At 40.2% G+C, this 18,047-nt stretch overlaps 1 protein-coding gene across 23 annotated transcripts in view; it reads left to right on the forward strand.

Moving 5' to 3' along the window:
• LOC6621167 (MAP/microtubule affinity-regulating kinase 3) overlaps positions 1–18,043 on the forward strand; it is a 31,908-nt gene extending 13,865 nt beyond the window's left edge. The window contains exons 2-17 of one of the 23 annotated variants that reach the window (XM_032714669.1): positions 3,377–4,891; positions 5,146–5,361; positions 5,421–5,641; positions 5,760–6,041; positions 6,103–6,296; positions 7,364–7,476; positions 7,541–7,724; positions 8,007–8,121; positions 8,180–8,307; positions 8,372–8,534; positions 9,057–9,170; positions 12,199–12,287; positions 13,328–13,451; positions 17,557–17,706; positions 17,773–17,891; positions 17,953–18,043. In XM_032714669.1, coding sequence (XP_032570560.1) covers positions 3,557–4,891; positions 5,146–5,361; positions 5,421–5,641; positions 5,760–6,041; positions 6,103–6,296; positions 7,364–7,476; positions 7,541–7,724; positions 8,007–8,121; positions 8,180–8,307; positions 8,372–8,534; positions 9,057–9,170; positions 12,199–12,287; positions 13,328–13,451; positions 17,557–17,706; positions 17,773–17,891; positions 17,953–18,011 — 3,606 coding nt within the window. In that variant the 5' untranslated portion in view covers positions 3,377–3,556 and the 3' untranslated portion in view covers positions 18,012–18,043. Of the gene's footprint in view, positions 1–1,261; positions 4,892–5,145; positions 5,362–5,420; positions 5,642–5,759; positions 6,042–6,102; positions 6,297–6,584; positions 7,023–7,363; positions 7,477–7,540; positions 7,725–8,006; positions 8,122–8,179; positions 8,308–8,371; positions 8,535–9,056; positions 9,171–12,198; positions 12,288–13,327; positions 13,452–15,722; positions 17,129–17,556; positions 17,707–17,772; positions 17,892–17,952 lie in introns of those variants that run through there. The other 22 variants (XM_032714668.1, XM_032714675.1, XM_032714676.1 and 19 more) reach the window with 22 other exon arrangements.
• Positions 18,044–18,047: the final 4 nt, after the last annotated feature.

Below are 18,047 nucleotides of genomic sequence, written 5' to 3' on the forward strand. Positions count from 1 at the left end.
TTCGTCTCGGGGCTGGAAGGTTTGAAACCTTTTATTGGACTTGGCCAAGAAGTCCTTTAGGGCGGAGAAGCTTTCCTTGTCCGGGGTCATCACGCGAACGTTGTTGTTGCTTGCCATTTTCAGTGTGAACTCCACATCATTGCCAAGTACTCCAGCAATGCTATTAGTGAGAGCCTTGATATTGGTCACATCCGGTATGAAGATTGGTGGTGGCTTGAAAGTCCTGAGAGTAGTCTTGGGTTTGCCCTGGGTTTTGGTGGCAGCAGGTCCAGGTTCTCCGTCTTGGATGCCTTGTTCGTCGTCGTCATTGCCGTCCTCTTCGTTCGAGAGAATGGCAAATCTGTTTGCCAGCCTTCGACGATAGGCTGCGCTGATGTTGGGCGTGGGTTTGCTCACAGGTTTGCGCTTGCCAGGCTCCGAATGCGAGGTGCTGGAGTCGCTGCTCGGGCTGGATTCCCTTACTCTGCGGGCCTTCTTGCAGGGGGTTGATTTCCCTGGCTTGTGGGCGCAGGGGGTGGCCTGCCAATCCATGATGAGGGGGGATGGATCGTGGGGGGGGGAGGGGGGGGACGGTGTCTGGGTACAGCTGGTCGGTGTACCAACCACTGCACGTGGGTGCTGCTGTGTTAAATTGCTAAAATGCGGGCTCTATGTGAACAACACAGATAACTCGCGGCCCGCAGGCACGTCTGCACTCGTTGAGTGTTCGATCGCGACGATATGCTATGGTGAACACAAAATTAACTTCGTAAAAAAAAAAAAAAAAAATGAAAATGAAAATTCCTGGCGTGCCCCGCCCACTACTCACAAATCACTAATCACAAAAGTGCTACATAAAAACCCAATGCAAATACGTTTAAAGATTAGGGGATAATAGGGATTACGGGTTCTCTGTTTGAAAGCAACTATATGTATAAAGACGGTTGCATTGTCGGGAGGACAATTTTATATTAGTTGACCTCATTAGATTTTCCTGTTAGTTAACATGCGAAAAATGAAATTCTATCTTTAATGATTTTGTTTGGGACTTGAAAGGCTTGACCGAAATCTCGCTGTCTTGTTTTAATGTATATTAAGCTGCAAGTTATTCAATTAGCTTAATTAATGCGGACACTTTATACCGGCTCGACTACTAAATACCTCGTATAAATAAATTAAAACCCAACTTGGCGAGTTACAAATTAACAGAATGATAAAATTTCATATGAGACACTTTTTGACATCTTAAAATGACAGTTTCTCTATTTTCCAGATTATTTATTTTTGAGTATACCTAATGTGTTTGGTTTCTGTCGTATCACTTATGTCTCTAAATATTTTATATAACCAATTTCATTGTATCGGTTAACAAATGACCTACAATTATTTAACGACAAGCTGTTCATAATATTGTTCTTTCGGGATTGCATTTTTAGTACCAAACTGTGTGTATTTCTAGTTTATTGTGTTGAGAGTGTGGTAGGGGAATAGGGGAAGTTTATTAGTGAAATCCGAAGATTTCGTCGCGAAGACGAGCGTAGTCTTCCGACTAAAATTTTATAGATTAGTGTAGATGTGATAAAGTCATTATGTCCTTTTGGTTTTATGACTTAGAACTCTTACATAATGCATCAACTAATAATAGAAAACCAAAGTCCAATCAAATGTTACTATAATCATAGTGAATCAGGGAAGAAGCGCTTTGCGTAACTTGGTGGAACTTGTATATTGCGCACATGCGCAGAACACTAAACTATGGCAGCAAACACGGCTAACAGTTTCTTTCCCAGCGTTACGCTCAGTGGTACTCGCACACTCATACACTCGCACAACTTTCGAGCTCCAAACGGGGCTTCTCTTTGTGGGAGAACAAGTACACAGATGCAGATACGGATAGAGATACTCACTGTGTTGGTGGTGGTACTGCTCCACCAGTGGAGAGAGCTGCCCACTGATCGTGTGCTTGTGCTGGTGTGTTGGTGTATTAAGGCCGACGCCGCTGCCGCTGTCGACGTCGCTGCTCGAAGCGATTCCGTACTTTTGGAATACTCCGCGCTCTCGCTCTCCGGCACTCCAGTTCCAGTTGCTGAGTGGCCAAGTGGCTCTTTGGCTGCTGAGCCCTGTTTAGCTTTGTTTTTCGGTGTCTTCTGCGTTTTGCTGTGTTTTTTGTTGGTGTATATCGTATAGTTGTAGTCGTAGTCAGTTGACGACGTTTACGTCAGAGTTACAGAGGAGGAGCTATAATTTAGTACCAATACCCAAACCCCCACGTAAAATGAGTGCGAAAAATTGCGAAAGCCGCGTGCCTCTGCGATAAGATAAGTGTGTGTGGCTAAAGAACTCCTCCGGCCAACGAAACGAACCTTTTAATAATCGGGATTTGCGCGAAATGTGATTTTTTATAGTCCATAGACCAAGTGAAAAAAAAAGAAAGAAAATATTCACACACTATCAAACGACCAATGTATATAGCCTAACTGTGTTTTTCAGCAGTGAAAAAGTCGGCTCAATTGTCTAAAAGTAGTTCATTTGCTTCAATGTATTGGTGCGACCGTGCATGTGTGTGTCTGTGTGTGTGCATTGGAGCTTTTCGCTTTGCTCACTGAAGCAGCGACGAATAAATATGGAATATAACCAGCCAGCAACTAACGACTCGTTCGGACGAATTGTTCAGATACTTGTAGATCTCCACATCGTAACTATTTAGACAGTAATTAAAAGCAACAAAGGAAAATAGCGAAAAGGCAAATGAATCATAAAACAGAAAAGAGAGCGTGGGAGAGGAGGGTGGGGGTGGGGACAGGAAAAGCGTGACACACACACGAGAGAGAGCGAGGGCATCTCAGCTGAGCTTGTGCAACAGCAGTAGAAATAGGAGAGAGCAAATCAGTGAGAGGCCAAAAACAAACACACGCACAAGAGCTCACCTCCACCACAGGTGTGTAGGTGCCACTTCGCTTTTCTCTCTCGCGCACTCTCCTTTGCTATGTATGTATGTATGTGTGTTTAGGCATATTGCCCTCCCTTTCACATCCCCACATCGCCTGCCGTGTGTTTATTTCAGTGTCACCGGGGAGACAGATTAGCTCTTGTCCGCCTGTTGTCGTAAATATCACGCACACACACTCCCTGTCCGCCCATCTGTACATACATATGTACATACGTAGAAATGGAAGTTGCTGGCTGTGTGTTTAATTCATTTTCGAGGTTTTAATGCGCAACAACTGCGACTTGTTCTGTGTTGGTTAGGCGACAAAAAACAAACAAAAGTAACGTTGAGAATTTAGAAAGCCCAATGCAAACGAACGCACACACAAGCAATTACTCCTGTCGGTGTGAGCTGCATTGTACTTCCGAAGACCCAAGCCCAACTTAATAATTTTCCCCAAACTCACAGTGTAAGAACAATAAACACGCCAAGCGCCACTTGAAAAAGAAATAAGAAAAAAGTTAAAGTAGCGATCTCTCCGAGCAACAAGTACTTGTGCACCAACACACTCAAGGGAAGTAGTGCCACGACAAAAAAATTAAAGAGAAAAAACAGACAAACCGAAGTCAGCAGCAAAACGGAGGAGCTATGGAGGCCACCACTACCACAACACCTGACTTGAATCGCGGCGATGCCACCAGGAAGAGTGTCCGCCTGTATGCCGCCCGCAAGGGGGCGGCACCTGCACCGCCCAAGCTCAGTGTGGCGCCATCTAGCAACCAGAACAGCAACCACAGCTGCGGCATCAACAGCAGCAGCAACAACAAAAATAGCAGCAGTAACTTGCCGGAAACGGAAAAGGAAATGGAACTGCATCAAACACATCTTGCCAACAAGGATCTCGATGGAGCCACCGAAGATGACAGCATAGTGGAGCTTCGACGACGTGATGCCCAAGCCACTCCATTGCCCAGGATAGCCGTATCGGCTCTGCCCACCCTGCAGCCGCATCCAACGCCCAAAGAACGCCAAAAGCCGCCTATGCCACGCCTGCTGTCCACCGAAGATGATGCCGGTGTGTCCTTTGCCCTCGGCTCCATCGAGAAGCACATCCATAACGTAGAGGAGAGCTTTAAGCAACAGCAGCAAAACCAACAATCCCAATCATCGATGGACGTGATGAAATTGGAGATCAAGCGCAAGCAGAGCAAGCGCTACGGTGAAACGGAAAACCTTCTGCGACCGGGCATTAGTGACATGTCCTCCGAGAATGATTTTCAGTATTTGGGCGGCAGGCGGGCAGGCGAACTGGATGACAGCAATGAGCTGATGATATCGGAATTCCAGCGCGGCAGCGATGGTCGTAATTCGATCGGAGCCTATTCCAAGAACTCGGCTGCTGCCGCAAACGGAGCAAATGCTGTGAAGGCTAAACTGGCACGTACTGCCTCCGATACGAAGAATAATGATACGGTGCTGGCCATGAGGGCCACTCTTAAGCAGAAGCAGCACTTGCAGGACGAGAAACAGCCAGCGGTATGGCGACCAGCTGGCACTGCACCCACTCCGGCGGCCAGGAGCTCCTCCTCCACCACGTCCACCTCCCGCTCGGCCAGTCGCGGCGGTAGCAGTAGCAGCGTGGTGGATGGAGTGGCTCCATCTAAGCTAACGGCCACCACCATTTCAGCGTCTAAGCGGCGTGAGGAGAATTTGCGACAATTTGAAGCGTTGTTGGCCCAAAAGTCCTCACATAGTCATGGAGCCTCCTCTGGAGCATCTGGTGCCTCAGGAACAGGAAGTAATGCAGCCAGTTCGAAAAGACGTTCGGAGCGTCCAATTGTGGCACCCATTCCGCCGTACAATTCCAGTCGAGCAGAGCATGTGACCAGATCAGCTCACCCGCCTGTAGGACACCATCCCACTAGCCGCGTACCTAGCGTGGTGTCAAACCGCAGTAATGTGTACAGCAACAATGCTGCGCAGGTAAACAGGGATAAAATCAACATCCATTATTATCTACCATATTTCAATATCATTTTCATCATTTGGTTCAGAGAAACCGATACCAATGTGGTTTAAAATCGCATTTAATATAACTATTAATCGTTAGCAATGCGTTCTTTAACGGGTCATAAATCAGGATTGTCACAGAATTGTTGGGTTTTATATCTACTAGTACCGACCCCTGATACTAAGCAAAAAACAAATTTACTTACCCCTCACCATTGTTTTTACAGGGTTCGCCTAACATGCAAATGCGGAGTAGTGCTCCTATGCGATGGCGGGCTACTGAGGAGCATATTGGCAAATACAAACTCATAAAGACGATCGGCAAGGGCAATTTCGCCAAGGTGAAACTAGCGAAACACCTGCCCACTGGCAAGGAGGTGGCCATCAAGATAATTGACAAGACCCAACTCAATCCTGGGTCACTACAGAAACTCTTTAGAGAGGTTTGTACTTCGCTTAAAGGTTATCTTGACATATTTTACTAATCGTACTCTGCCCACAGGTTAGAATAATGAAGATGCTGGATCACCCCAACATAGTTAAATTGTTCCAAGTAATCGAAACGGAGAAGACGCTCTATCTGATCATGGAGTACGCATCCGGCGGAGAAGTCTTCGACTATCTGGTTCTCCACGGACGCATGAAGGAGAAGGAGGCGCGAGTCAAGTTTCGACAAATCGTCTCAGCCGTGCAATATTGTCATCAAAAAAGAATAATTCACAGGTAAGAGTAATAAATGCTAATTAAAATCAGTTTATTTATTTAAACAGGCTAAGACAAACCAAAGATCCATTAATATAGTTGACACCTTATTAACCGAATTTTTTTTTATCAATAACAGGGACTTAAAAGCTGAAAACCTTTTGCTGGACAGCGAACTGAACATCAAAATCGCTGACTTTGGCTTTTCGAACGAGTTCACACCCGGCTCAAAGCTGGACACGTTCTGCGGTAGTCCGCCGTATGCGGCACCGGAGCTGTTTCAGGGCAAGAAGTACGACGGACCCGAGGTCGATGTTTGGTCGTTGGGCGTCATCCTGTATACGTTAGTGAGCGGTTCCCTGCCCTTCGACGGCTCCACCTTGAGGGAGTTGCGTGAACGCGTGCTCAGAGGAAAATATAGGTATGTGTGGCAAGATAAACTGAAAATGAATGGAACTAAACCAAATCGCTTATCCCTACAGAATTCCCTTCTATATGTCGACTGACTGCGAAAACTTGCTCCGCAAATTCTTAGTACTGAATCCCGCAAAGCGTGCTAGTCTGGAAACAATCATGGGCGACAAGTGGATGAACATGGGGTTTGAGGAGGACGAACTCAAGCCCTATATTGAGCCCAAAGCCGATTTAGCCGATCCCAAGCGGATAGGTAAGACGGGTACTGTATACAAAATTTATTACTAATATTATTAACGAATTGTGTGTGAAATGGAGTTTTGCCTGCCAATTGCTCGTTGTGTTTTATTGGTGTTATCAAGCGATCTTTGTAATGTAATACTACTAGTTCCTTTGTAAACTCTTTCTTTATAAACTTGTTTTCATTTTGTAGTTGAATGTTGCTTACGGAATTCCTTTTACTTGGGTTCTCCCAGTGTTGTGTTATCCTGATGTTTGTATTTTAAATTCAATTACCTTTATGTTGTTTCGTTTGTAAATTCTCACATAGCTGCGGGGTCACAAACCGGTGCCAAGAATTCGCTCTCGATTCGGCGTAGTGCGTACACCTTGATGTTAATGGTCAACTTTCTGATCGACGAGCGGAAGGGTCCACCTAAAAATGTATGCAATCTGTGTAGTGGAAATGTTAACGCTCGACCCCCAGAGTTCCGCATTAACCCCCAACTCTCTGTTCTCTTTCTCACTTTCTGTCCTCAAAATTCTACATACAAACAGACCGTCAAGGAAGATATCAAACCAGCTCAAGAGAACGGATAATCTTAAAATTAAATCAATCTTGAACAGCCAGCCAAGGGAAAATCGAATTTTTGTTGTATGACTTTGTTATCTTTTATTGGTTTTTCTTTTACTTGTTGCGAGTGTAAATATCTGTTGGTATGTGCACAGATATACGAACAAACGAATAAATGAGGTTCTCTGAGAAAAATTCGAGATTGCATCCGGTTTGGGTCCTGTCACGCCGATGATAATTGTATTATTTAATTTCGCTAGCTGCATGATCTAAATACATACATATATGCCTGATTTCTTTTTATCCAATGTTCTTACTGCCAATTGTTCAGTTGAAGGCCAAAAGAACACACAATTCCGGCTATTCGACATCGAACTATATCAGTTCGACTATCGGTGATTTCATAGCCAAATATATAATGTAACTGTAATAAATTTGCATGCGCTACCTAATCGTATTAATATCTCCACTGAATGTATATAAAAACATTCCACTCACAAACAAATTGTCTGTCATTTCCGCATCGCGATGTTTAGAAGCTCTAGTCGCGATGGGCTACAATCGATCGGAGATCGAGGCTTCGCTCTCCCAGGTGCGCTACGACGATGTTTTCGCCACATATTTGCTGCTGGGTCGCAAGAGTACAGACGTAAGTTGGTGGCCTTTACATTTCGACCAACAGAAGTGCTAAAAGCGTATTTTCTTCCACGCAGCCGGAAAGTGACGGATCGCGGTCTGGCTCCTCGCTCTCACTGCGCAACATCTCGGGCAACGATGCGGGCGCCAATGCTGGCAGTGCGAGTGTCCAGAGTCCCACGCACAGAGGAGTCCACAGGAGCATATCGGCGTCCAGCACGAAGCCAAGTCGCCGAGCCTCGTCTGGTGCGGAAACTTTGCGTAAGTCCCACTTTGGGGCTAACGGTTCATCTATATTTAATAAAAAGTAAAAACTTTCTTGGTCGAACATGCAGAGTTAGGAAACCCACATTTGTATACAGAACTCAGACTAACCTTTCCTCTTAAAATTACTAATCCGATGTGCCCTAGTTAATCCGTCACTCAACTACCATAGTTAGTGAGTATAAGCAGTATTGTCCAAGAAAATTTTTACCTCGGTTAAAATGTATGCCAATGTGCGGAAGTACCCATTTTAATGCACGATTAAATGTTTTTTTTTAGGTGTTGGACCGACAAATGCGGCAGCAACAGTTGCGGCGGCCACGGGAGCCGTTGGTGCGGTTAATCCAAGCAATAACTACAATGCTGCAGGATCAGCGGCGGATCGAGCATCAGTGTAAGTAGCTTGACAGATGATGTGATATACATTTTAAGCTTAAAATTTCCCTCGGCAGTGGCAGCAACTTTAAGCGACAGAACACAATCGACTCGGCTACGATTAAGGAGAACACAGCGCGACTGGCCGCTCAGAATCAGAGACCCGCTTCGGCCACCCAAAAGATGCTCACCACGGCAGACACCAGTAAGTGCTAATATGATGATTGATCAAATGAGCAAAGAGACTTATATTATTACTGAATTCACAGCACTGAACAGTCCCGCCAAGCCGCGAACGGCAACGAAGTACGATCCGACGAATGGCAATCGCACGGTCAGCGGCACAAGTGGCATCATTCCACGTCGCTCCACCACGCTTTATGAAAAGACTTCGTCGACGGAGAAAACCAACGTTATTCCTGCAGAGACAAAGTACGTGAGAGTTAAGCTAGTTCCGATTATAAGTTCTAGTTTGAGTCTTAAACTGCTGTACGAGTTACTACCCAGTTATTGTTTGCATCATAACATTCCCCACTTGGCAGGCTTATTTAGTTGTTCAGTCAGTCGATAGCGATGGAGCCTGCCACAATTATATATATATATATATATTATTTGCCTTTGGTTCGCACGCAAAACGATCTGATCAAATCAGATCCGGAGGTTAGATGTCATTTAGATACCGCAGCAGCTTATAATCCCATCAATACAAAAACGTAGAGCAGATCTTTGGAAGATCGAACGACATTTAATTGTATATAGTCACGCACAGTTCAGTTCTCTTTAGTTGCCGTGCCTTGGCACACTCAAAAATTACTTGTTTATCATTTACCCATCGTTTCATTTGGTTATCTTAAAAAAATCGAAACTCTTTCCAAACAAAACCAAAACAAAGTCATATTTACGATTACGATTCTACCACTTTTCGGCCTAAACCTAAAACATGCAAATTACCAGCAGTGGATCGGCAGCTCCCGCTGGAAAAGGTCATACCAAAAGCGCGTCTGTCTCGAGCCCTCGCCCCTCTACAGACGGCTGCGTCTCGGTCTCAAATGACCCGCTCGGAACGAGGTATACACTTGAGTAATTAACAAAAAAACGCAACAACCAAACAAACCAAATTCTCTTAGTTTGATTAACGCATTCTTTGAAATTCAACTGCTTTCGGTTTCTTCTTTATTATTTAAAATATTGGCTGGCATTTTATTTGTTTGGGAGAATTATTGTGCATTTTGACAATCATTTCCCGTTTCATCTTCATGAATCATCGACTCAGAATCATTCACAAAGGACTTTGTATACCCATCACCGAAAAACAAAAACAACTAGACAGCAAGCACTTTTAAATCTATACATGACCATTGTTCCGTCTGAATACCAATCTGCCTTTGATGTTTTGCAAAAGAATTGCAGTTTATTACTATTAAAGAACTAGATACTATATGGTTTAGTAAATATGTCCTTAAATTGAACTGGCGTATAAAAGTAAATTAGAATTGTAACAGCCCCATAATAACAATTGCTTAAATACACAAAGGTTACAAAAAGTGTTCAACTTTCTAGAGGTATTTGTTCTGTGCGTGATAAATATGTTAAAAAAAACTTGGCTGTTGGTAACCATTACAAATTAATGATTATGACCCAGGCCTAGATTTTTAAAAACCTTGATTAAACCTCGACCTCGAATGGAACCAAGCGATGGTCGTTAGGCTAGTGACTAAGCATATATTATTATCCGTATTTATAAGTATTTATTAGGTGTTCTGTTTGATTTTTTTACCGTTCACTCTTCTCTCTTAGTTTATAGCGTTGGCCTATCCTAGTTTTGTTCTATTCGTTTTGTATTTATCTATTTATCCAGTGTATTTTTAACGACCTAACCAATTTGATCAATTGAATAATGTAAATTTCTTATCTTTTCATGTTTTTTACAATTTTGAACATTGTCTGTTTACAAACCAAATGTCTAATTTTGATAACTACTACACTACCACATATGTACATCCATTCTCTGTGGCGTTCTATATCCGCAACAACAAATAACACCATCACCTACGAATATGAATCTGCAACAACCTCCTTCGTCCTCCTATCGACGCTCAATTATTGTACTACTCTACTATTACTACCTTTTCGATCGTGCTCGTAATGCAAATTGAAAACCTGAACAAAACCAACAATCCAACAATTCAACAATTATTGCTAACCGTATCGACAACAAAACCAATCCGATTTGAAAATGCATATGCAAATAATGATATGAATGTGGTTTGAACTGAATTCAATTTGGATTCGAACCGAACTAAACCAATCGAACAAATTTGGTGAGTGAAAATGCATCTTACGTTAAGAGATATTTATTGTGCCTCATTGAACTAAGGGTCGTGGGCGTGTCAAATACCCAATAATTGCAGTTTCGTTGCAATTATTGATAGCATAATCGAAGTATTGTAGTTATTCTCTAATCGACTTGATGGCTCATTTGTATTTTTCACGTAACTCTTGCGTAAGACGTAACGTATGCGAACACGACCCTTTCCATAAAATGATATATTGCTTAAGTATATACAACTAGCGTACGGTTTGGTTATATTTTTCTGATTTTGTTGGTATACTTTTGTGATTCATTTAAACGAAATTCAATTGGCGGCGATGCCAAGACATATTGCTCGACCTTAGCCCGCTTGGTGTTCCAGTAAACTTATAGGAACTACCAGATTTACACCCTTATCAAGTGAATAGTTTTTTATTTCGTATTCGCATTGGGAAAGTCCAATCAGTCGCCTGAATTTTAGCGATCGAAATCCAAGTTTCTAAAATAAGAACTCATTATTTTGTTTGTTTCCTCATGCATGTCTGTCTCTGTCAGTAAAACTCTATTGACTCTGCTACCATCGCCAGTATAATTGAATTTTTTCCATTATTGTGTGTTTTCGTTTATTGTTAATGTTATTACCTACCGATACTTAACAACTCAGTTTTATATAGTCTGTTATTGTGCTGCTGTTGTAACTTTTGAACCTGGTCTTAAATACTATATGCTCTCCAATGTACGATCTTCATGTATCTAACCGTATAACTACTATATGCGTACTACTTCGAATAATAACCCCCAACTTTTGAACGTTTATCGCGTATCGTATTAGGACATAATGCCTTAGACGAGCTTTCTAGTTTGTGCTAATAAATAAAAATTCAGTTGATAAATTGCTCCACCCGAAGTACAAGAACGTTTACAAAATGGATTCTCGATAGTCAGTCGAACGCATGTCCCATCAAATAATGCTTTCATGTAGTTTGAAGGATCAAACCTTCTTGTTTGCCGAGCTTTCGAGTATACTCTACATTCCTGCATATATTCATGTCCATACAACCAACGAAACAGTCGAAGTTTGTCGTATCCGATTTAATATCTAAGAAACGTATTTTTAAGTGCTTGTCTTTTTAAGAAAATTTACATGATCTATTTTTATTTTTTTCTTTTCATTTTGTTTATGTCTGCGACGTGATCGATAAAACAATATACAAAACCATAAACCCTTGGTTAACATCATCAATTTGTCACATCAATCAAACGAACTGCTTGATTCGCGCTGCTCTGACCATCTACACCCGCCTGCCGCCATCCTACATACAACCCAATACGAAATCCAATCCCTACCGATCTCGAAAACAATTACGAAACACGAACACCAAAATCTGAAAACTACCAATTGGCCAATGACGCAACATGGGTAACGCTTCGAAACTCCATACGATTTGGTTCGATTTGATGATGATGACCCAACGTCCATTACTCATTCCATTCACCAAACCATTATCTTTAACGATCATAACACGGGACGAACGCTCGAACGGTTCTGTACAAACGATTACACATTTCCAAACAAAAACAATCAACAAATATTTAATGGAAAAACAAACAAACCAAACTAAACTAAAAAAAAAAAAAAACAACAATCTTATACTGATAAAACCATATTCGTTTCCCGAAATGCGATTCATTGGATTTGAATGTACTCCGACGAACTGATTCGATACTGATTTGATTTCCATTCATACCTATGTGTGCATATGTATCGTAACTGTACATATATAGTCTGTTCGATCGACTTAGAATGGCATCGGCTGTTAAATCAAGCAGACACTTTCCAAGGAATGTTCCATCACGTTCAACCTTTCACTCTGGTGAGTTTTCTGTTCACTTATTTTTATTAGTTTTAAAGATAATAATTTAATTTTATCCCCACCTTCTTCTACTAAAACATTTAAATAAATAACTAAAGGCCGAACTAGGCTAAACTCATTAGTAGATGTTAACGAGTTGTCGAGTGATGTTTTTGATTTTATTTTTGAAACTGAACCCGTTTTCATGCTGCATCCACTAGAACAATTCAATTGTATCCCGCACTGCACCTCTTCATACAAAATGCATATCAAACGCGCCTCTATTATTTTTTTTAGGTTGTCAAGCGATTAATTACTATATAATCAACTCGATCGACCCATTTAACTGAATGTTTACTTTATGTTTTTATACATCGCATCGCTTATGATTTCCGCGATCCAATGACGCACCCCTCTGCACGTTTGTCTAAGTGGATTCGTAAATCTAGTTCGTTTGCCTTTTATGCATCGAATCAACCAAATCCCATCCAAAACCCGCCCACCTGTAAATATTTGATATATTTGTGTATTTGGAAATACGGATGGAAAACTATTCATAGCGACCAAAATTACTCTACGATCGAGAACGGACATTTGTCTGTCTATATTCAGTTATCGCGCGTTCACTAAAAATAAAGTTAACTGAAAAATGTTTGCATATGGGACAAAGTGCAATGAGATTACTAGTACATGTTATCAATTGAAGTCAATAGTATGGGATAGTTTAAAGAATATATTAAATGATAGCAGTAGCTTACATTTTAAATACAATTGGAAGATAAGTTTTGATTTAGTTAAATTGTAATAACTTTAGATTTTCCCAGTGAGTAAACTAGTTGTTAACCACCATCATTTAGAAAATAGCATTTATTTGTTAGTAATATACTTGCATTGCACTTTGAGCCCAGCAGTGGAGCCGTATGTACGTACTCGGAGTTACTTTAGTAATACCCTAGTTTAAAAACCAAACGGAATCAGTTAGCATCTAGTCTGTGTTTGTGTACACATCCTTGAGTGCGTTAGCGATCCGAATCTAACTATGGAATCATTGCAATCCCTAGGTCAAACCAGAGCACGAAACAACACAGCGCTGGAATACTCGGGCACCAGCGGTGCCTCCGGCGACTCCTCACATCCGGGTCGCATGAGCTTCTTCTCCAAACTCTCCTCACGTTTTAGCAAACGGTAAGTAGTGGCTTCAAGATATCACAAAGTGGCAAATTCATTTCTTCAGTTAATGGAATATTACAAGAAAAGCAAATGCAAACTGCAATTCGATACATTTATTATTCGTTTGTTATTCTTTCTTACATCAATTTGGTTTATTAATTTCTTTTTTAATTTACTTCTCGTTTGTTTGATTTTTTCTCGTTTATCATTTTATGTTTCATATTTATGTTTCATTTTATTGCATATCTGCCGCACATACATCCATGTGTGTTTATTATGCTCATGTTTGTATTTCGTACCGAGTCCATTCTGAGAGTCCGCCAATATATCACTGAAACCAGCCCCAAAAGTAATCGCTACCAAACAAGTTGCAATGCCATGTCCATCGAGCACATAACTAAAAAATCTCGTTCAAAAACACCCGTTGGATATGCAGAATTTTCCAAATCAAAACAGACTACAGTTAAAAGCTATTTTGAGCTTAGCTCTGAGAAAGGACAGGCGAAGAGGAACCACAGACACCATTTGAGATGAAAAGGTATAGGTTTAGTTGGGAAAATTGTATAACTATACAGTATTGGCGATTGTAGTAATCTGGGCATCATGACTGACAAGTACGTTTCGTAATTTCTGCATTAAAAAGTTTTATTTTTATGGACTGAATCGCACTGTGTTGCCCCTTGGAAGGGTGTTAAATAACGTGCACATAGTTTCAATGTTTTTGATATTCATGTCTAGCCCCCTCACCCTCTCACAAGAATCACGTTGTTTAACTACTTAACTGCACCCTGTTAAATTAATAATTTTATCGAGAGACAGAGAGAGAAGCAGCTTCAATTTCCAGGATAAATAAAGTTAGCAAATCCTAAAAGAAAGTTCCCCATATCAACTAACATAACTGCTATGCAACTGCGCAAGTTATTCGACCGATTAGGATAGTTACTAATTAAATGACAACCAGCACTTGCATTCGAATGCATGATGGATAAAAAGTGTAATGGGCGTTATGAGATAATTAGCTATATTTTATTTTAATCCGAAAAGCTAACTCATAATTATGAAACAGTTGATTATCCTCCACTAATGATATGCACATGTTTTGTATATGGAATTTCTTTTCTTTTTTTTCTGTTTTGTTACCTTTTTTTCCATTTGTTGAACTGAAAGACTTTCAGCAGGAAAGTATGTACTCTCTATGTATATACAACAAACACCTAACAACACACATTTAACGTACACCCAGGACTTTTGCTTAAGAACGACCGCCAACTCGCATATGCACCACATCGGTCCGATGCACTCACTATGCCCCTAATTTGTTGTGGTGGTTCCATTGGGTTCGGTGATTGTGGATCGGTGGATCAGTGGATCAGCGGATCGGTGAAGATGGGTGGGGTGCATATGTCGGTTCGGTCGATTAGTTAGACGCTCGCAATGCATTGCTAAAACATTTTTATTCCTATCCATATTTAGTTAGCATACGTACCATACTACTTACATATGTAATTTGTGAAATATACTCTGAATGTGGCTCAGCCTTAGAAACAGTGAATGACTGGCTATTCGGTCGGGATGTACCATATAATACGGTTGATCAATTACTATAAACGAAAATAATACGGAACTCAAACCATCACACCGATTGCAATATCAATATTCGAATCCAAAATAGAAATCCGCCTCTGATTCAGGTGCTAAACAAATACAAAACTATACATACAAGCATATGTGACAGTGTGCGAAAAGGTACACGTTATACGGAACTGAATCCAACTATATAATCTGATAATAATAATCTGATGACGTCTGTCGCTTCCTCTCTACGCTCTCAAAATCTCCGTCACAACCTTTAGTTTGTTTTATTCTCGATTGATTTCTTACAAAAAGCATATATAAATATTACGTAGTTTTTCTAATCCTGTATATCCACGTTTGCTTTGTACAACTATGTACATCCATTATATCACCTCACGCTAGGAAGGCTCTTTTGTTCTTGTCTATTTCTTTCATTTATTAAATACATGATTCAATTAATTACGATTATGCTCTTTGACAAATAGAAAGACAAAAATTGTGAAGTGTACAATGTGCAATGTACTTATCAGTTGAAGAACGATTGCGTTTACTTTTCTTTTTCTATGAAGAAACATGAAAAATGAAACTTACCCATATTCCGTTTTATTCTTATCTGTCTTCTTTGGTTTCATTTCTGGTATTTGTTTTACCCATTATTAATATTTTTTCCAGCCGTGAATAATTTGTTTAAAATTTTTTCTTTAATTTTAGGCCAAACCAGTAATTAACAAAACAAGCATTAACTACTTCTTGTTAATAGTTCTAAAACTGAAACTGAAACAAACGATTCCCCTAGAGTAAACGCGCGTGACGGAGAGGTTCAGATATGAACAGACAGACACAGATATGGTCGAATCCAATCGGATCGCTCGGATCGGATCAGATCGGGAAACGATACTGTTCACGTTGCCGTTGCCGATCCGAAATCGCTTTCGAATTCCATTTCGAGTTCAGATCCGTTTCCGGTTTCGATTCGAACCCCTTCAAATGAACACCGACAACGTTGAGTTCCGTTGCGTTAAATTGAAATTTCACAAATACGCCTATGTTTTATTACAATTATTAACTAATTATACATATAAATTTATATAAATTAAAGATACATATACATATATTTAAAAGTAAAGCAACCACAAACAGAAATTACGAAACCCTTTGTTTTCATTGTTTGTAAAACGATGCGAGGAGCGACCGCGACCAGCAAAAGGCAATACAGAATAAATAAAGAATTATACAAATTAAAACCGAAACGAAACCGAAACAAACAGAAATCCACTAAGAAACCAAGATATGATAAATGCAATGATCAGAGAGAATCCTGACTACTATTGCTGTCACTGTCACGATTATGGATTATATTAACTACTAAATATTACACCTACGAGTACTACCTAAACTACATATATATTTATGTTAAATGCGTATCGCAATTATAGTTATACAAACAAACAAATATCACTGATGAAGTGAACGTGAGATATAACTGCAAAAAGTAAATTAACTTAAGCCTAACTCAACTAAAACGATCTAAACTGAACTAAAGTGCGTGGTGTTTTCGCCCAAATTATTATTTTATAGTAGCCACAATAAAACACCAAAAGAAGTTGCTAATTTTGTAACGATGATCTTGAATTTTATTTAGCGATCTTTGTATTTATATGTATGTGTATGTATGTATGGATCTGTATTTGTATTTCGATATGAGCTTGAATTAAATCCGTGGATCATACAATCAATCAATATCAATATCAACCAACCAACCAGCCAGCCAGCCAGCAAACTAACGATCTTGCAATTCATAATCACCCAGAAGCCAGATGTGCAGCGTATCTAGTAATTAAGCATACCACGTAGTCACTAAAAAAACAATACATAGCGATACATGAAACCCAATTTAACTTAAATTCAAGGAATAACAATGTATTACCACTAGTGCATGTGACCATTTTATTTGTACAGCTGATTATCTATAGATCGTGTTATCATCGGGCGCCTTCAGTGGCTCGATCAGTAGTTATCTATACATATTAAGTTTCAAAGAAATAACGCATAATTAAAACAATTGATAATTTAATAAATCCATAATAAACGATGTGAAACATTTGCGAGCAAAAGAATATCCCCACATGCATTTCAATTTTATTTCATTATCCATTAACACTTGCATTTGCTGTCTACGAGACTCTGGGTGTGGTTAAAAAAAAACTGGGAGTTTGTTAACAAATAATTTATAGGATAATTTATATAATTTATCCCAATTTTATAGGATAAAAATATATATTTGACTTAAACTTTTCTAATACCTAAAAATATAAAAATGAGCCAAATTGAAATGAGAGTACAAATAACGTCCTGAAACTTGTTTTCAACATGAAACTTGAAATTGATTTAATTTTTGAAAGCAATCAAGTGCAATGAAAAAGTATACAGCTTATTACATTGATAAATCATTACACAAATTTGCAAGAGAGAATAACGTACAAATGTCACTTTAACGGCTGTGGTCCGCGAGACTTTCGATTATAAATAAGTTATATATTTTCAGTCCCACAATCGCAGACGAGGCGGCTAAGCCACGAGTTCTACGATTCACATGGTCAATGAAAACCACATCGCCCCTGATGCCCGAGCAGATAATGCAAAAAATCAGGGAGGTGCTGGACCAGAATAATTGCGACTACGAGCAGCGGGAAAGGTGAGTAAATTAATGGATATCATTGAAAGAAATTGGTATTTATTAATGATTTACCTTACTTCATAGATTCGTCCTGTGGTGCGTGCATGGAGATCCCAATACGGACTCACTGGTGCAATGGGAAATAGAAGTGTGCAAGCTGCCACGACTCTCTCTGAATGGAGTGCGCTTCAAGCGAATCTCCGGTATGATTTCTTTATATTACTAAGTAAAGCTTAAATAACTCAACTGTTTATTAATCTCCAGGCACCAGCATTGGCTTCAAGAACATTGCGTCGCGCATTGCTTTTGAACTCAAGCTGTGACTTAACCAAACGAACAACGAGGGGAATGCGGCCGCC

This window comes from Drosophila sechellia, chromosome 2R, assembly GCF_004382195.2.
Source record: "Drosophila sechellia strain sech25 chromosome 2R, ASM438219v1, whole genome shotgun sequence".
NCBI lineage: Eukaryota > Metazoa > Arthropoda > Insecta > Diptera > Drosophilidae > Drosophila > Drosophila sechellia.